At 43.1% G+C, this 20,308-nt stretch overlaps 1 protein-coding gene across 2 annotated transcripts; it reads left to right on the top strand.

Annotated features, from left to right (window-relative positions):
* The first annotated feature begins 4,302 nt into the window (after positions 1-4,302).
* Positions 4,303-19,341, top strand: LOC114634937 (zinc finger protein 709-like). 2 transcript variants are annotated; one of them, XM_028783559.1, is made up of 4 exons: positions 4,305-4,414; positions 14,656-14,782; positions 14,979-15,039; positions 17,196-19,341. In XM_028783559.1, exons 1-4 carry the CDS (start codon positions 4,412-4,414, stop codon positions 18,691-18,693), a joined length of 1,689 nt encoding a protein of 562 aa, XP_028639392.1. In that variant the 5' UTR covers positions 4,305-4,411; the 3' UTR covers positions 18,694-19,341. The 2 variants fall into 2 exon arrangements, with proteins under 2 accessions (XP_028639393.1, XP_028639392.1); XM_028783560.1 differs by lacking the exon at positions 14,656-14,782 and having other exon boundaries at positions 4,303-4,414.
* The last annotated feature ends 967 nt before the right edge of the window (positions 19,342-20,308 follow it).

Genomic DNA, 20,308 nt, shown 5'->3' with positions numbered 1-20,308 from the left:
GGGTCTTGTGGAGTAAGGTTTTCTGTATTCCCAAATGAGAATGTTTAAAGTGCTGGAGTCTGTAAGTCTGAAACAACCCAAGCCATCACAAGAGTCCAGCAAAACAAGATCTTTATTTGAACTAGGCAGCAAAAACTGACTGGTTAGAAACAACGACACAGACTTGGGAGCTAACTGCATCTTCAGACGTTCATCTCAGAAAGTATTTAAGCAGGTGACAAAAATGTATTGTACTCAGACTGCTACTAATTGACCAGGGCCACAGAACAGACCCTGGGGCTGAACTGCAACCCTGAGCCAGAGCATTACAGAATTTTAAAGCTTGAAGACCACAAATATGCGTGCCAAGTTACAATTACAATTTTCCACCAGTAAGAATCATGTGTTCTTTCATGGTTAGGAGAAATCATTATGTTTTGGGGAACAAAAGAAGACTAGCCTTTTGGAATGCTCCCCTGGAGCCTGGGAACTTGAGCTTAATTTCACCTTATGATCAAAATGGAGTCTCAAAACAAAATGGCAGGACTCAGGATAAGTCTCATTTGTTTGATCCCAACAAAAAGAAACCCCCACCCCAAACCAGAACCATTAGACAGGCCGAGGACTTCAAGAAATGTGTTTCCTATGAAGTCCCCAGAAAGTAGCCAGCCTCCATTGTGTGGCCTGGAACCTGAAGATTACAATTTTCCCTTTCTCCCTAAATCTGGCTTCTCTCCCACACTGGAGTTTAAGAAAATAAATAGTTCTGTTCTGTTCTGTTCTGTTCTGTTCTGTTTTCTGTTCTGTTGAGACTGGGTTTTTCCATATAGCCTTAGCTGTCATGAAACTATCTCTGTAGACCAGGTTGGCCTTGAAATAAAAAATTCACCTGCCTCTGCCTCCGGAGTGCAGTCTGCACCACACCATAACCAGCTGCTGACATTTTCTTATAGTGAGAAGGTCCCTTTGATAAGTATGCAGGTTTGCAGAGGCAGTGCCCTCTGAGACTGGGGACAGGAGTGGTTGCAGACTTTTAGAGTTCTATCCTTATGTGTCCTTGGCCATCCAGCAATGATCTTCTCTAGGGCTTCCTTCAGTATGAATTTGGTCCTTCCCAAGAAGATGACTTTGTGAGGGTGGGGTTTCCTTTTTTCTTAGCAGCCTACTTATCTGGGTGACATTGGGTATTTCCTTCTTTTCTCTCTTGATTCATTTTTAAATGTTGGCTTCTTATATTTGGCCAGTGGCAGACAATGCTGATAGGCCAGTAGCATAATAACTGTAATGAATTTTTAAAAAGATTGTAAGCCAGAGTGCAGTGAAACCACCAAACTAGACCAGTCTGTGGGTAAGAAGAAAGCTTTCTTGGTGGTCACACTGCTAACTAAGGCTATCTCTCAGGGTTGAGGGCAGCAAACTGGAGTAAAAGCAATCAGACATTATATGAAGTCAACAGGATAGGACTGAACTGAACTGCCAGGATTGACTGGGAACTAGGTGCTCCTGCCTGAGGCAGTTGATCTTTAGCATGGATTAGGAGATCTGCTTCTGTGGTGAACAGAAACCAGCCTTTAGGCTTGTTTACCCAATAAAACTCTTGCTGTTTAGGACATTGTCAACAAGCACTGCGGTTTTGGGGGGCTGATCTGGATCTAACAAAGATGAGCAGAGCATTAGATGATTTATTAAGTGCACAGTTGTGGAGCCGGGCTGACTGCCAGAGAACAGCACTCACTGCATTACTGAGAGGACATGGAAGGCTTTTATAGCAGTGAGTGAGAAGTTATTTAATCTTACTGCTGAACCGTTTGTGTGGCGTTTCTATCTGAGGGGAGAGCTAGATTTTCTAGCACCCATTACTATGTTTACGCTGGCCATTTAGCTGCCGTGTGTCATTCATTGGAAGATCAGCTGTAAATGTTTGTAGGAGACACCATTGAGGGGAATCCACCAGAAAAGACTGCTCAGATATGGATGTTAGCTAGTAGAAAGTCTTTATTATCTGGTCAGCAACTACACTGGGTGTTTGGGATTCCCAGTATAGTTCTCAACCTTTCTCAAGGTGAGATTTTATACACAAAAAAGCATGTCCTGGGTTGATATACTTCAGTTAACAAGAACAGTTACCAAGAAACAGAACTCAAAAAAGCTAAAAAGCAAGGTTAGCACATTTAGAGACTTTCTCAGAGCTATAGACTTTGATGAAGTTGTTGTTTGTTTTTGGTAGATTATACTCTCTATTTGCTGAATTTTGCAATTCCATCATGAAGTCAGTTGTGCTAAGGTCTGAGGGCCAACTAAGGTCCTATTGCAACATCGTAAATCAAGGGGTGAAGCTGAGCAGTCAGGGTCTTATTTATTTATTTATTTATTTATTTATTTTTTGAGAAAAAAAATCTCACTATGTAGCTCTGGGTATCTCCGAACTCACTATGTAAACCAGGTTGGCCTTGAACTCACAAAGCTCAGCCTGGATCTTTCTCATAAGTATTTGGGAGAATGCACGTTTAAGGGTTTAATAATTTAATGTGTGTTTTTTGTTTTTTGTTTTTTGTTTTTTTTGCTATTGTTTTGAGCCAGTTTTTCTGTAAATTCCACTTTCTCCATGACTTGGTGACTTGAATGATAGTCATTGCTTGTTTGTGTGTTTTTATGTTATTGGTTGTATGGGATCAAAAAATCCTTGGGCACCTGCGTCATTCCAAATTCTGAGGTGAGAAAAAAACCAGTGTAATACGAAAAAAAGTCATCGAAGGAAAATAAAAGAATAGACTCGGTTTGACCTGGAAATCATGTTCGGTGGGTATGCTTGATTGCCAACATGATACATATAATTCAGATCTCTCAGGTAGAAAAACATACCTATAACCAAGAAATTTTTTGAATGGAGAAAAGACATGCTTTTTAATACTGTTCTTGAGATAGGAAGACATACCTTTAGTCCAGATCTTTAATGCAGATCTAACGTATACGCCTATATAAGATATGAAAGAAAGGAAGCTTTTACTCTCTGCCTGCTTGCAAGTCCATTCCTACACTGGCATTGGAGCCTACTTCTTCAGCTCTCAGTTGAACACCAGCTGAGATGTCCAGCCGCGTGTACTGAGCAACTATTGGATTCTTGGACTTTCTGTTCATAGCCACTGTTGGACTACTAGCTAGACCACAGCCTGTAAATCATTCTATACATCCGTGTGTGTGTGTGTGTGTGTGTGTTACACTAAAGTACCCTGTAGTGGTTTGAATATTCTTGACATGGCCCAGAGAGTGGCAGTATTAGGAGATGTGGCCTTGTTTGAGGAAGTTTGTCACTGTGGGATGGGCTCTGAAACAGAGGGAGTCCCTTCCTGGCTGCCTGTAGAAGACAGTCTCCCCCTGGATGTCTTCTGGTCAAGATGTAGAACTCTCAACTCTTACAGTACCATATCTGCCTGGACTCTGCCATGTTTCCCATTATGATGTTAATAGACTGAACCTCTGAAATTGTAAGCCAGCCCCAAGTAAATGTTTTTCTTTACAAGAGTTGCCTTGGTCACGGTGTTTCTTTACAGCAATAAAATCCTAACACAAACCCTAACACACAGCAAGAGCAGAGGTTTATTGGTCTGAGACATTAAGGCCTCCAAACCTGAAAGCATCACAAAGGGTATGAGAATCAGTTTTTGCACTAGAGAGCAAAGCAGGGAGGCCCTGACTTCAATAGGCCCAGAAACTGGTTTTCTGGGTAAACTTGGTTTTTTTTTGAAGCTGTAGGATAAGAGACAAGTCAGGTTGTCTTTTTTTTTTTTTTTTAATTTTACTGGTGGAATGTTTCCCAAGGTCTTGGGCACACTGGCATTATGGTGGTGCGATGTGGGAAGATGGGGGCTGGCAGAGGGCTTTCTTTTAATAAGGCCCTTCCTCCTAATCCTGCTCAAAGCACCAATTTGAGTTGTCTCCATGACCACTGAGTCTGGAATTCTCTTGCTCTGACTCCATTCTTGGAGGGAAGAATTAGGAATTGCCCACTGTGCATTGTTACAAGCAAGTGGGCAAATTCCACTTACATGTACATTTTCATCCAGACAGGGATAGAACGCTAGGGTCCACAGTGTGTAATCTGCTTGCTAATTTGCCTAATAAAACTTGTATCTCCGGTCTCTAGCGCTCCAGGACCCGAGCCACGGGCTCGCTGGCCTATCGGGAGAAAGGTTAGGCCCACTGGCCTATCAGGGTAAAGGTTATTACTTTAGTGCCTGAAGTGTCCAATGAGGAGTATGCTTCTTACATGAGGGAATTTGTCTGACCTAGGTCTGTTTTTTTTTTTTTTTAACCACCCCCAAATTAGGCGTGTTTGTGTTATTTGGAAGTACATCCTAGATGCCAGGTCTAGATATCAAAGTCGCCTTCACTGACAGCGGCAGGAGGACACCAGGACACTCCGTGGCTAGAAATGGTACGTTTGGCCTGTCTTAGATGTGGGGAGGATGCTGCCGCAGCAGACGGAGACCGCAGTGGGAACGGGTCGTCCTAGACAGCTGAGTCTGCAGCAGCCTCATCTGGCTCCTCTGGGTCTTGCCACTCCGATCCCGACGGATGGAGCTTGTCCATCAGACGGAGCCGTGGTCTCTCCCTTTCTGAGCGCTCAGTGCTGCGGCATCTGGGGTCAGCGGGGCTCTCAAACAAGGTCTCTGCAATCCGAGTAGGATAGAGGCTCCTGGGAAGCCAACCCTGGAAGTTGCACTGGGGCTCTTGTGCCGGGGATGGACGTGGAGCTGCGTGGGTGGTGAAGGTTAGGACACGAGTCCTATAACTGCCTCGTCTTCCTCCGAAAATCTAGACACACCCCATGCAGTGTCTCAGGGCGCAGATACTCAGAGTACATTGTGAGTCTCAGTGTTGAGAGAGAGATGGGGGAGGGGCGTTTGGGGTGGGGGGATTGAAACATTGGAGTAGCGAGTGGCCCGGTCTGGAATAAAAGTCAAGTGCCCAACCTTCTCTCAACCTTCTAGTGCTGCAAGCGTTTGCACTTCATGTTGTGAACCCATCCATAAAATTATTTTCGTTGCTGCTTTATAACTGTGATTCAGCTACTGTTATGAACCGTAATGTAAATATCTGATATGCAAGCTATCTAATATACAACCCTAGTGCTGATCCACCGAAAGGGGTCGCGACCCACAGGTTGAGAAATACTGTTTTTGAGGGTTTGGGGGAAGATGTAAATATACAAAGGTGGCCACCAGGAAGTTACAGCTATTTTTTGTGGTCTGACTGGGAACTGGGTACATGGTTTTCTACATCCGGATACATTGTCTCTGCAGGAAAAGAGGAATGGTCAGGCTAGGGCAGAGCAATTCCTTATGGCCAGGGGCTATTGCCCTGCACAGCCTGACTCAATTCCTAGTAACCCGGGGCTTTTAACCCACACAAAGAGCAGCTGCAGTTAAGATATGGAAAACCAAGCCACTGTGGACTTTTATTTTAGACTTCCAGATGCATGATGGCTTAGAGTCACAGTTCCAGTGTTTTTTTTGTTTTTTTTTTTGTTTGTTTGTTTTTTCTGGGGTGGAGGCGGGAGAGGGGCTTTTCAAGACAGAGTTTCTCTGTGTAACCCTGGTTGTCCTGGAGTTGTGGACCAGGCTGGCCTCAGACTCAGAAATCTGCTGGGCTCTCCAAGGAGTGCTGAAATTAAAGGCGTGCACTACCACACCCAGATTCAGGGCTTTAGTCCTTGACACTTCCTTTTCCACTGTCTTTCACACTGCCCTTGCTTAGGTTAATTCTCATTCCTGTCCCACCCTAAACCTTTTTAAGCAAGTAACCCCCCTCATTCCTCTAGAAATCAAGGATTCCTTCTAAACTCCCTTCAGGGCTTCAGCATGGCTGCCTGAGTGCATGATGCTGAAACTCATCCAGTGAATCTCTGCTCAGTTCTCTCTGTGCCACACCTGTAACATCATTTATCTCACAGTGACCCCAAGAGCATTGAGCCTGTGGTGTCAATAACAGACAGACATGTTTGTGTTATTGAAGTTGGCATTCCCAGACTTCGCCCAAGTCAGACTCAGCCACCTGTTGTCAATAAACTTATAAAAAGGAGCCAAAGAATTGGTGAAAAGCAGAAAATATCCATCCTGCCACTGCACATTGGAGAGAGGAAGAAAGAGATCTAGGGAGGCCCCTCAGTCTGTCTTCACGGTCCTGAAGTGAGATGAGGGAAGAGGGATGTGATATGCAAGCAGTCCAGGTCAAGGTGTGGTTCCTCCCTGCACTGACCCACACCATTGGTGGGCTTCAGGCTCATCCTATCAGGTGATCTGACAAATTGTTAGAAGGGTGTTTAAGACCCTTTCTGAGAGACAAACTCCCCACTCTGATTGGTCCCTTCTCCTTCTTTCAGCCTGAGATTCCTGAGGGAATTCCCATTTCTTTGGGGTCCATTGTTTGAGAGTCTCTAGAATATCCTCAATTCTGCCAGGCAGGCTACGATGGCAGAATTTATTGAATACTCAAATTCAACAGCATTGTTAGTGCTGGCAGATAGTGGTTGTTTATTTGTGTAAACAAGCTGGACTTGTGTAAACAGTCTCCCTTTCCTGGTACTGATTCTCTGTGTGTAGTAAATCAGATCAGTACGGTTGTTGTACAGGGTGACATTCTCCTAGGCTAGCTCTATCACAGAGGTTATGATATTCTGCACAGCACAGTGACCTAGAGCAGTCCCTGCCCACTTTCTCCACCTTGTCTCTGTTTCACCCAGAGGTGCTTGCTGTTCCTAGGAGTACCACAGAGTTAAATGATGTTTCCTCAAAATTCTGTAATCTGTGTCCTTGGGTGCAGAGTTCTTAGAACTAGGAATAAATCTCTGACTTTGCAAGTCTTCCTGACATTGCCAAACTCACTGAAAAGGGATGTCTGCAAGGCAGACTTGGCTTCTGTCTGTCAAAACAGTCTCTGGTCTTGGAGTTTTTCTAAGTGCTTAAATGTCTTTGTACCATGTGAGTTCGGTGTTCTATGACCAGAAGAGACCATCAGATCCACTGGAACTGGAGTTAGGTGCAATACAAGTACTAGGAACGGATCCAGATCCTCTGAAAGAGTAGCCCGTGCTTGTACCCATGAAGCCCCATCACCAGCCCCTTGCAGCTTGTTTGAAGTGAAAAGAGTTTTATAATCTTTTTTTGTTTTGTTTTGTTTTTGTTTTTGTTTTTGTTTTTGTTTTTGTTTTTGTTTTTTCAAGACAGGGTTTCTTGTGTAACCCTGGCTGTCCTGGAACTCACTCTGTAGACCAGGCTGGCCTCGAACTCAGAAATCCGCCTGCCTCTGCCTCCCAAGTGCTGGGATTAAAGGCATGCGCCACCACTGCCCGGCGAGTTTTATAATCTTTAAAGATATAAGATTGGTTATATTCACTTCCTCCTGGGTGTAGCTTTTTCTTAGCCACCACATTGACTGACACAGTAGGGATCTATTAATACTGATCCTGGGAAATTCGGAAATAACATAATTATTATACATTTAATCCAATGTATTCCAGTATTCTGAATTTTTTTTTTTTTTGAAGACACGGTTTCTCTGTATAACAGCCTTGGAAGTCACCTTGCAGACCAGATTGGCCTGAACTCACAGAGATCCCTCTGCCCCTGTCTCCCCAATGCTGGGTGAAAGGTGGGTACTACCACACTTGACAATTCTGCCTTTTAAAAAAGTTTTATCTACTATAAGCCTTTAAACAAAACTTCCTTAGACCATGTGTGGCATATTTAAGCTTTCTGATTTTTGCCTTGAATTTTATTTCCATTTTGAAATTCCATTTTGGATGAGGCTGCCATCAAAATCTACTTTCTACTTTTTCATCTGAAAGCTTTTTTCTTTTACTTTCTTTTCTACCAAAAATATAATATATAACTTTTTTTTAAAAAAAAGTTGTATTTAGCTGGGCAGTGGTGGCGCATGCCTTTAATCCCAGCACTTGGTAGGCAGAGGCAGGCGGATTTCTGAGTTCGAGGCCAGCCTGGTTTACAGAGTAAGTTCCAGGACAGCCAAGGGTACACAGAGAAACTCTGTCTTGAGGAAAAAAAGAAAAAAAGAAAAAAAAAGTTGTATTTATATTATATATTGGAGTACATTTGTCACTGTTTTCAGACACACCAAAAGATCTTATTACAGATGGCTGTGAGCCACCATGTAGTTGCTGGGAATTGAACTCAGGACCTCTGGAAAAGCAGTCAGTGCTCTTAACCACTGAGCCATCTCTCCAGGCCAAACATATCATTTTTCTTTTCTTTTTACTTGTGCGGCGCGCGTGTAGTCGTCTCGCCGGCAAGAACACACACACACCAGAATCCTTCCGTAGAAACACGTTTATTCCCAAAAACCAAAATGGTGGAAGAAGACCCCCAGCCCTGGGAAAGCACCCCTATATACCCTAGAGCGGTGTATTCACCTCTGATTGGCTGCTTACTCGTTGTGCGCCAAACGCCGTGGGATGGGCTTTAACTTTGGCGGGCTTTCACCATGGCACATGCGCAATTTATTTGTTTACTAGGAAGAATTATGGCTGACAGCGCCACCTAGCGATGGCGGACTTTTCCAGCACCTGCCGCGGCTCCCAACATTTACTTTATGATTCATTTTTGTGTTTGGTTTTTTATTTTATTTTATTTTTCCATGAGGGGGGTTTATTTAGGGAAGAGGGCAAAGGTGGGGGGAGAGAAACTGGAGAAGATGGTGGAGAAAGAGGAGATAAAGAGGAGAGAAGTAGAAGCCGGCCATGACCACATGGCGAGAGGGGGAAAGCAAGAGGGGAAGGGCGAGGGGACAGAGAGAAGCTAGAGGCAAGAGAGTAAGAGAGTAAGAGGTGTGTTTGGTTTTTAAAGAATTTAGGATCTTTTTCTTCCAAGATTATTTGTGTGTGTGTGTGTGTGTGTGTGTGTGTGTGTATTGTGTGCATGTCTGATACCTGTGGAATTCAGAAGGTACTGGATCCCCTGGAAGTAGAGTCAAAGACAGTTGTAGCCACCATGATTATGATTGGAACCAAACCCAATTCCTCTGCAAGGACCGTGAGTATTATGAACTTCTGAGCCATCGCTGCAGCTGCTAGGTCTGTTTATTATTTTTATTTTTCCTCTCAATAAAACAAGTTTATGTTTTAAGGAAAACATATAAGGTTGCATCTGAAATACACCTGATACACACAGACTTGCCAGCAGTCTTACATACCTATTCTTAAGGAACTTAAAATATGTATTATATGCCCTCCGAAAGACCCAGCAAGCAACTGACAGAGTCAGATGCAGATATTTGCACCCAACCAATGGACAGAAGCTGCTGATCTCTATGGTATAATTAGGGAAAAGCTGAAAGAAGCTGAGAAGAGGGTGACCCTGTAGGAGAACCAGTAGTCTCAATTAACCTGGACCCCCAAGATCTCTCAGATATTGGAACACCAATCAGACAGCAGACACCAGTTGATAAGAGGCTCCCAACACATATACAGCAGAGGACTGCTGGGTCTGGTTTTAGTCAGAGAAGATGCCCCTAACCCTCAAGAGACTGGAGGCCCCAGGGAGTTTAGAAGTCTGGTGGGGAGGCGGGTGGGGACATTCTCCTGTTGACAGGGGAATGAGGAGGGGCTGTGGGATGTGGAACAGTCAGGGTGGACCGGGATGGGAATAAAATCTGGAGTTTTAAATAAATAAATAAATAAATAAATAAATAACTGTAACTAATGATTTTTTAAAAAGGCATTATAGAATTAAGTTCTTTCTTTAACGAAGAACTCAACTAAAAGAACCCTCTCTGACCATAGCCATGCACCCCAGACCTGGCACGTTTAAGGTTCCCCAGTTTTCTAGTGCTTCAGAGGAGTGTAACACTTCCGTTTCTTCTCTCTGATTCTGTTGAGTAAGCTTCCTTTACCTCTTTGGGCTTTCCCTCCAGTATTTCGGCTTCCTTCTATTTTTTCTAAAGTGTTCCTCTCCTCTGTGCAGCTGACTGCACCGTGGGGTGGACCTCCCTGCCAGTTTATAATGTCATGGCTGTACTTCCTCTCTCTGGTTCTCTCGTCCGTGCACCTGTTGAAAGTTTACAGGTGACTTCACTGGAGTTTTCATTTAAACTCTAAAACAATGTCCTTGAGCTTTAACCAACCAACCAGAGCCTCATCTTCTTTTGACCTGTAAGGCAACAAAAACCACATAACATTTAATGTCTATCTAGTTTGTGTGGTAATCTTTTCTTTTTGGGAAGTTGAAAGCACAGAGATTCCCCGAGTTAAGCCTGTCCCTGTCTTGGAATGTAGGAGTAGCGGGGCCTCACAGAACCACCACAGATTGGCCTTAGAGCTGTGTGTGACAGAATTTTCCTGTGGACACTCAGCACAACACACACCTATTTACCACAGAAAGGAGCCCAGAATAATGCAAAGGATGATGGTACCAGGTCCAGTTGGTGAACCAGTGAGTGTGGGTATTGGGACTACTAACAGAATTATAGGAAGGGACCTGCTTCCAAACAGCAGAGATAACTCAAAAGCAGCTGCATCACCAGACGGCCCATCTTAATACAGGTGAAGCTCCCGGCCACTGCCCCCGACCTCTTCTATAGGGCTTGCATTCAGTCACAGTCCCAGCGTCTATTCCAGCAGTCTGGCTGGGCAGAGGCTCCACCCCCAGCAGCTGTTCACTCTTACACTGATAGGGAGCGCTATAGTCTTCCAGGTTTCTATTCTTTCTAGATTTGTGACCTCATGTTTATCTGCAAGAGGGCAAACATTTCAGTTTATTTACTTAAATTTTGTAAGGATTGGTTTTGACCATTTCAGCATCAAAACTAAGACAAGGATCAATGTGATGATGGTCAAAAAGATGCCGCTGTATCCAAGTGTGTGTACTTCTTGACCTCTGCATGAACTTTATAATGTGAAGACTACATCAGTCCCTAACATGAACCTGAGGGCATCAGACGCCCTTTTTCATTTCTTCCAAGATGGCCACGTTGAATGTAAAAAATTGTGTTTTCTGGTCCTGGAGAGAGAACTGAGCATTTGAGAGTGCATGCTACTGCTCTGTCAGAGGACCCAGGTTTGTTTCCCCACTCTCACATAAGGCAGCTTGCAGCTGCCTGAACTCCAGATCATCCCTCTGGTTTCTCAGTATAGTACACTCAGGTGCACACACAGCAACACACACACACACACGCAGGCACACACACTAGAAATAAAACTAAAGTCTTTAAAAGAGAACAGAACACCTTATGCGCCTTGTCAGTGCTGTCCATAAGAACCAGTGGCCAAGCTTTAGCTAGAACGGCTTCAAGATCAGAATTTTGTTACTTAAAATTTTCAATTATACTATAAATTAGAAGGACTTCGGCCTAATTTAAGAATTCTAGTTTATGTAAGGACTCAGTATTTTTTGCCTAATTATTTTGAATTATAATTGTTTTTAATGTGTATTTAAGGCCAGAGGTGTTGGATTTCCTGGGGGTGCTGAGTTACAGGCAGTAGTTAGCCACCCAAGGTAGGTACTGGGATTTGAACTGAGGTCCTCTGCAATAGCAGAAGATGCTGTTGAGCCTTCTCTCCAGCAGGACTCAGTCATCTTACAAGCAAATTAGGTACTGTGTTTACAATATAAAGACACAAGCACATAGTATATACATAGAGATATCTCAAGGTTTTTCTAAGTCTTAGTTAGATCTATGATTTGTTGGGTTTTTTTTTTAAATAACCAGATTTTGCTGCTCTTATATGAGGGCTTGTTACACCATGCAGTGCAGCACAGTTGACTTATGAAGGGACACACCTTTAATGTAAGCTGATGTCCCTGTGCCTACCAGTCATTAACAGACCATAGCTCCTCAGCTAATGGTGGGGGCTTGTCTGCCCTTGCCCCATCTATGCTGGAATGTGGACTATCTTGCTGTTGTCTACACAAACACTGTTGCTGTTAGTTTAAATGTAGTTCTATCATGTCCAGAAAACACTGTTTCAGCCCAAGCTCTGGCTGCAGCAGTCATTCTTTCCCCTGTTGCTCAGTGTTTCCTGAGAGTGGGGGATGGCATGGTGTGGTGCAGATGTCCTGTTGAAGCCTGAGCACTCCACAGACACTTTCTCTTCATGTTAACCAGTTGTGAGTTTCTGTGTTTATCAGTGTCCGATGCACATGGAAATACCTCTCATGAGGTGCTGCACTTACCTATGAGCATAGACAGGTATTGAAATTGTCAGCATTTAATAGAATTACAGTAGATTTACTGCTGAGGCCTGGGACCTCTCCAGCAGACTGACAGGACAAGACATATTTTCCCTTTATGTAGGGGGCCTTAAATCCAGTTAGAATACATACAATCTGTTACCCCTATAACATTCATGATACAATTGCACCAGTGGACTTAAGTTTCAGCTGGTTGTTACTGTAGCGTTCACAGTTTACTGGTAATGACAAGTGTTGATGGCTTCCCCTCCTCAGCAATAGCATAGTGGGCAAACAAGGGCAATGCTGAGAGCCAATGTCAAGTTTTTAGGTGGGGGTGGAGTGCCTCTGGGACACTCTTGACCAACAGCTTCTGGCATGGGCTTTTTATTTGACATCCTATGGCATTCACAGTGCTCTGTGTAGGGGGGTGGTTGTGGACATTTATTATAGACATTCATTTGCAGAAATTTGGTCAGTCAAGTATTTTATTTATTTTTTCCAAAACAGGGTTTCTCTGTGTGGCCTTGGCTGTTCTGGAACTTGCACTGTATGCCAGATTGGCCTCGAACTCAGAGTTCTCTGCCTCTGCCTCCAAGGGCTGGGATTAAAGGTGTGCACAACCACTGCCAGTCCAAGTATTTTACTTTAATGTGTGCTTTAGAAATTATAGAAGTGATATGTTGGTGAATTAGAGCTCTGTCTAAAGACATATGTCATCTTTCCGTTTCTTTAATGATCTAGTAGAATTCTCACATGAAAGTGGTGTGATGGCCGAATGAAATGGCTCAGTTTATCAATTTGGCACACGTGGGAAATGGGAATCTCAGTTGAGGAACTGGCTCCATCAATTTGGCCTATGCATATGCCTTCGGGGTATTTTCTTTTCTTCTTTCTTTTTCTTTTTTCATAATTTGGAAATCTGAGTCTTAAAGAATTTTTTTTTGATTTATTTATTTTATGTATATAAATACACTGTAACTGCCTTCAGACACACCAAAAGAGGGTATCAGATCCCACTACAAATGGTTGTGAGCCATCGTGTGGTTGCTGGGAATTGAACTCAGTACCTCTGGAAGAGCAGTCAGTGCTCTTAACCACTGAGCCACCTCTCCAGCTCCAGGGCATTTTCTTGGCTGTTAATTGATGAAGGAGGGCCTACCCCAGTGTGGGTGTTGACATCCCAGGTAATGGGGGCTCGAACATGGAGGAAAAGGATAGCCCAACAAGCCAGTGAACTGAGTTCATGCATGCTCTCTACTTCAGTTCTTGCCAGCACACTCCTTCCTTCAGTCTCCTCCCCTAGTTCCCATCATTGATTGACTGTGACCTGTAATCCATGTAAACACGTTGCTGCCCAAGTTACATTTGGTAATGGTGATATGTCACAGCAACAGAAAGCAAAATGAGACAGCACTGAGAAGAACTGCTTGTCGTGAGTCCTGTTTGCTGTTTGATTAAGGAACCCAGCTGTATACTTTCTAATATTTGCCTTCAGTACAACCACACAACATGTATTCAGGTTCCTAACAAGTTGTAAGAAGTATTAACTATTGGCCTGATGAGTTGGCTTAGTGGGTAAAGGCACAAGCTATGCAACCCTGATGGTCTGAATTCAATCTCTAGAGCCCACTCCCACAAGATGTTGGTGATGTCCACTAGAGTTCTGTGGCATGCTCACACTTTCCACCCACATTATACACTAAACCAACACTTTAAAAACACGAGTAGTGTCTACCAACCCAAGTAATGTAGACAGGCAATATGTTGGGTTCTAAGCATACAGCATCCCTCTGATGACCATGAGATCATTGCTAGGATTCTTGGGGAGAAGAGGATGTTGTTTTTTTTTTAACTTAGGGTATAGTTGTCATCAACTGTTTGAGAAATCTACGCTACTCTTTACAGCTCTGGTGGGAAGGAATCCCTCTAATCTCAGTTTTCAGATATCAGGAAAACTGTTGTGTCCAGCATTTCTAAGCACACACATTCTAAGGTCAGCTGATACTGAACCCTGTTGGGTACTAGGCAATAGAACTTGGGATGACAGTTGTTAGAACAATGCAGTGCAGAAAGGGGAACTGCACAGCCATCTGCACGAGAGCTTATCCTACTTTGATGTTTCTTTCCCAGAAAGCTCCAAGTTACTTTTGGCATCTGTGTTTGTGGGAATCTTGCTCTGTATGAGCAGCAGAATGTGATGACCAGGACAACTTGAACCCTTGTTTTGTTTTGTTTTTGTTTTTCGAGACAGGGTTTCTCTGTGTATCCTTGGCTGTCCTGGAACTCACTTTGTAGACCAGGCTGGCCTCAAACTCAAAAATCCACCTGCCTCTGCCTCCCAAGTGCTTGGATTAAAGGCCTGCGCCACCATTGCCCGGCTCCAACTTGAACCCTTGTGGGACATAGTGCCATGTCAGCTTCTTATTAATTCTGTATACCTCTGTGGTTCCATGAGGCTGACTTTCCTGGAAATGTATGTGTGTGCTTTTAGGAGTCAGTGAGCTTTGAGGATGTGGCTGTGAAGTTCACGCAGGAGGAGTGGGCTGTGCTGGACCCATCCCAGAGGATGCTGTACAAAGATGTCATGCAGGAAACCCTGAGGAACCTGGCCTCTCTAGGTACACATGGGCATCGGCTTCTCTATTCCATCAGGGACAAGTGTTTCTAGATAATCAGTATTGATGTATGAGTTGCAATATGGAAAAGGGAATTGGGGAGAATTTGTCAGATGGGATATACTGGATGTTTAGCTGGCATCCAGTACTTTTTCTCTAATTAATAATTAGTAATTGTTTTTCTGTGTCTGCATTTTAGGAAACAAGTCGGGCAAACAGAAGGTTGTAAATGAGTATGAAAAACTGTGGAGAAAACTAAGGTAATTTGTTTCCCACAAGATAGCCATATTTCACAATGTTGTTATGTTAGAACATTTTACAGAGAAGTAAAAGATGGACTTGATGTCAAGCATCAAGCCAATTTCATCTCCAGAAAATTTCTCTCAAAATTGTGCTTTACACATCAGCACTAGAAGATGCCATATATTACAGTATAGAGAACTAGAATATGTTGATGTCAAATGTAATGTATTACATAGCTCATATGATACATACTTTATGCCACACAGTGTATCTTAGTTTGGTTTTGTATTGCTGTATTCAGGACCATGAGCCAAGGCAGCATGGGGTGGAAAGGGTTAATTTCACCTTGTCTTAGCAGTCCATGATCAAAGGAAGTCAGGGCATGAACTCAAGTAGGAGCCTGTAGGCATGAACTGAAGCCAAGGCCATGGAGGAGTGCTGCTTACTATCCAGCCCTGTGTTTACTCAGTTTTTTTTGTTTTGTTTTGTTTTTCATGTACCTCATGACCCCTACCCCAGGAATTGTACTAGTCACAATGGGCTGGATCATCAATAAAGAAAGTACTCCACAGGCATCCTTACATGCCAGTTCAATGAGGACATTTTTTCAACTAAAGTCCTCTAGGTTTTGTTCAGCTGACAAAAATACTGACTAGTGAAATCGCTTCTCTGTCATTATGACCCACAAAGACCTCAGTATTTAGCCATAATCTGTCCTGTTCTCAAGATGTCATTTTAATATTAATATCACAGTTTAAAACATTAGATATTTTAAGATATTGCAACAGTTGAAAAGTCCAAGTGCTCCTTAAAAAACAAGTGTATCTTCAAAAGTCAAAAGTCTCTGAACTGTGGGTCCTTGCAACATTAAAAAAAAAAAAATGTTACATGCTTTCTTACTCTAATGGAGAAGAACCAGGGCATAGTCACAATTAAACCAAATGGAAACCAACTTTCAGCAGTATAAACATTAGGCTCCCACTCCTGGAAATGAAACACTATCTCCTGGGCTCCCAAGTGGACAGCTCCACTTTCTCAGAGGTGCTACCAGCAGCACACAGATTGTCCCCCAGGGTCAAGCCAGTGCCGCATCATTTGTTTTTCTGGGCTGTCATTCTATCCTACTGTAATCTCCTTTATGTTTTCCACTGTACCTGAGGCTCAACCTTCTCCTACATAGACAGAGGGAAGGGATTATTTGTCTTACATGTCCTGGTCACACTCCATCATTAAGAGAAGCCAAAGCAGGAACTCAAGGCAGTCAGGGGGGCAGAGAACTGAGACTGAGACCATGGAGGAAACTGCTTACTGACTTGCTCTTCAGGGCTTGCTCAGCCTGCTTTCTTATAAAATAAGAACCACCTGATGCCCAGGGGTGACACCACCCACAGTTGGCTGGTCCCTCCCATATTGATGATTAATAGCAAAATGCCTCTGCAGATTTGCCTGAAGATGATCTAATGCAGACATTTTCTTAGCTGAGATTCCTGTTTTCAGATGAATCTACTTTGTATCAAGTAAGACAGACAAAACTAGACAGGACACCTCATCATTTCAAAATGGTATACAGGGGAACCAAAAAATTGCCTATCTAGTAATAGTGCTGGCCATCAAATCATAATGGTCTGAGTTCAGTTCCCAGAACCCACATAAAATGATATATAGCTGTAATCCCAGCACTTCTCAGAGAAACCTGCTTCAACGACATGGAAGCCAAGGATACTCTTGAAAGTTGTCCTGAGCGTCTCCCATGAGCCGTAGCACACACCCACAAACATAGTAAATGAACACATTTATAAAGCTTAATGTTGTATTGAGCTGTCTACTAGCTATGGGTACAAGTTGGGAATGACTAATTGTTAGTTTTTTTCCGTAGTTTTACAAGTATTTAAATACAGAAGGTGATTTGTCTGATATCATTGCACATTCAAAATGTTCCAAAGATTGTGAATTGAGATATATGTTGAAATGCTTCGTGAATGTTTAGTGTTCTCAAGGAGACATACCTCACCATACATGAATCCCAATGTTTCTATTGTGACTGTCCTCAAGTGGACTTGAAAAGCATGCAATCTGAACATGTTACAAACTGTTTCCCAGCATAAAACCAGCATTTCTGTGTTTACTCATTAGTAAGCACAGTCTCAGTTGTTACTCTTCATTTGTTTTGCAGCAGCCAACTGGTGGAGAAATTCTGTGACTATAATGAAAGTCATCAGTATCCAGAAATCTTCAGCTGCAATCCAGGGCAGTCTGCGAGCCGGAAATCTTGTCCAGGACTTGCTACATTTGAAAAGAATGTCCGTGTAGAAGGTAGAATTGGCCACTCATCTCCGGGTGTGCTCCTGAACCATCAGGTAGGACCTTGTGAAGACCAGGAACATGGACAGACGTTGTATAAACACAGGGAGTTTGGGAGAAGCTCCAGTTCTCCTTCACCCCTTCAGATGCATAAAAGCACTCACACTGGAGAGAAGCCTTCTAAAAATAAGGACTATAAAGAAGACCTTCCATGTGTCAGATCTGGCCAAATGTATGAACAAAATGACTTTTCAAAGAAGTCTTATGTGCACAAGCCATGTGGGAAAGGCTTCACGTATCCCAGTCCTTTACCAAGGCATGAGAAGAGTCACAGTGTTAAGAAGCCCTACGTGTGTGAACTGTGTGGGAAAGGCTTTGCTCGGTTTGGTAACCTTTTAAGGCATCAGAGAACTGACACGGGTGAGAATCCTTTTCTGCCTGATCATTATGCAAAAACTCTTCCTCGTTCTGCTTGCCTTAGAAGAAGAATGAGTATTCACAATGGTGAGAAACCCTATGTGTGTGACCAGTGTGGGAAAACTTTTCTTGATTCTACTTACTTTCGAATACATAGAAGGATTCACACTGGTGTGAAACCCTACGTGTGTAAGCAATGTGGGAAGGCCTTCACTGCTTCTCGGTACCTCAAATCACATGAACTGACTCACACTCGGGAAAAGTCTTATGCTTGTGAGCAGTGTGGGAGCGCCTTCACGTTTTGGTATCAATTTCAGAAGCACAAAGTAACTCACAGTGGTGTGAATCCTTACATTTGTAAGCAATGTGGGAAAGGCTTTACTTACTCCAGTTCCCTAAAAACTCATGAAAGAATTCACACTGGTCAGAAGCCCTATGTGTGTAAGCACTGTGGGAAAACCTTTGGTAGTTCCGGTAACCTTAAAAGACACGGAAGTACTCACACTGGTGAGAGACTCTACGTATGCAAGCAGTGTGGGAAGTCATTCAATAATCACAGTTCCTTTCAGTTCCACAATCGAATGCATACTGGAGAGAACCCCTACAAGTGTAAGCAGTGTGGGAAGGATTTAGCTTCTTCTTCCTCCCTTCAGAGCCACGAAAGGAATCACTCTGGAGAGAAGCCTTATGCGTGTTTGCAGTGTGGGAAAGCTTTCAGTTCTGACAGCTCTCTTCGGAAACATAAAATAATGCATAGTGAAGAAAAACCCTATGTATGTAAGCACTGCGGGAAGTCTTTTCGCCGCTTTTTTGAGGTTCGGGTGCATGAACGAATCCACAGTAGCGAGAGACCCTATGAATGCGAGACATGTGGAAGAGGCTTTTTGAGTTCAACTCATTTGCGAAGACATGTACCTATTCATAGTAGAACAGATAAGAATGTTAGTAAATGACATGAGATACTGTCTGCTAGCTCTCACAAAGTCAGACAACATGATTAGATTACGCTAGCAATGTGGGGAAATAACAAACAAACTCCAGAGAAGGCATCCTTTTGAATTGGTGTAGATATTACTACTAAAAATTCTCTTCTAATATACATGGAAGCAGACACTGGAGAAAAGCTGCAAGCCACATGATAAAGTCTTCAGAGCTCTTTTCATTGTGGAGAAGATGTGAAATCGCTCACACTGGAGAGAAAGCTTATGCCTGCCATGTGGAAAGCCTTTAGTTCTTAGGGGCCTTTCCAGAGACATTGTAGTCGTCATTTGGAGAGAAAACCTTCGTATATAATGTGGCAATTTGAATAAGAATGCTCCAAATATGCTTATATATTTGAATGTTTAATTACCAGGGAGTGGAACTGTTTTGAAAGGCTTATAAGAATTAGAAGGTGTGATCCTTTTTGGAGTAGATGTGAACTTTTTTGAGTTGTGATTGAGGTTTCTGAAGCCCATGCCAGATGCAGTCACTTGATCTCTGTGTGTGTGGATCAGGATGTAGTTCTCAGCTACTGCTTAAGCCCCCAGACATGGTGCTCATGGTCTCCGTCGCTGAAACTGTAAGCAAGCTCCCAATTAAATGCTTTGTCTTATAAGGGCTCCTTTGTCATAGTGTCTCGTCACAGCAGTAGAACAATGTCTTAAGACATATAGAGAATCTTACAAAACTTTCAGCCATCCCAGGTTTTTTTTTTTCTTAATAGACATGAAATAAATCACTGTGGGGTAGCCTAACATACAGGATTTGTGAAGTCTCCATAATCACCTTGGCAGCACTTAAAAGGAATGCATTGAGAAAACTCCTGGCATTAGAAAGCGTGAGGGAAGATTTCTGGGTTCAACTCAAAAATTAAGAAATAGCTAGGTTTGGGAAATGAGTTTGATTAAAAGAGGTAGTTGATTTTAGTCGATCTCATGTACAAGTCTGCGCTCCCTCTGGTGGTCAGTCCTTCCCAGGGCTGAGACTTGCTACAAATATCACCGGATATGGTGGCCTGAGCATGTAATCCAAGCTCTTGAGAAGGATTCCAAGTTTCACAACTGTGTGGCCTATGTATTGAATTCCTGGTATTCCCAGGGAAACTGGGTTCCCCTTTTAGGGATTATATCTTGATAATAGTAGAATTTAACAAGTGAGCCTAGAAGAAATCTCAATTTAATAATCTCAAGTTTGAGTAAAAAGCCACAAACCAGGCAAGCTATAGGCAAACTATAGGTCTTGAAGGAAGTGTGTGCTAGTGTCTTCCCCCCATTCTTTCCCTCCCTCTCTAACCCCTTCTCCCTTTTTAACTTTAAATTTTTTTATTTCACAAATGTGAGTGTTTTGCTTGCATCTCTATCTGTGTTCCATGTGTGGACCTGATGCCCAAGTAGGCCAGAAGAAGGCATTGGACCCCCAAGAAGTGGAGTTACAGATGGTTTGAACCTCCATGTTGGGATGTTGGGAATTAACACCAGGTCCTCTGAAGAGCTGTCAGTGCACCTAGCCACTAAGCCATGTCTCCATCCCCTCCTGTTTCTTTGAAGCAGGCTTGGCCTAGGTAATAACTGCCAGATAACTTGATTC

This window comes from Grammomys surdaster, unplaced genomic scaffold, assembly GCF_004785775.1.
Source record: "Grammomys surdaster isolate TR1022 unplaced genomic scaffold, NIH_TR_1.0 1149, whole genome shotgun sequence".
Taxonomy (NCBI): Eukaryota; Metazoa; Chordata; class Mammalia; order Rodentia; family Muridae; genus Grammomys; species Grammomys surdaster.
This window is presented reverse-complemented; position numbering and strand designations above follow the sequence as displayed.

What these genes read in the sequence shown, in the direction of transcription:
- LOC114634937 (XM_028783559.1), top strand. An exon ending in GAGGAACCTGGCCTCTCTAG is followed by an intron (nt 14,783 to 14,978) that starts GTACACATGGGC and finishes TCTGCATTTTAG; the next exon opens with GAAACAAGTCGGGCAAACAG. An exon ending in AAACTGTGGAGAAAACTAAG is followed by an intron (nt 15,040 to 17,195) that starts GTAATTTGTTTC and finishes TTTGTTTTGCAG; the next exon opens with CAGCCAACTGGTGGAGAAAT.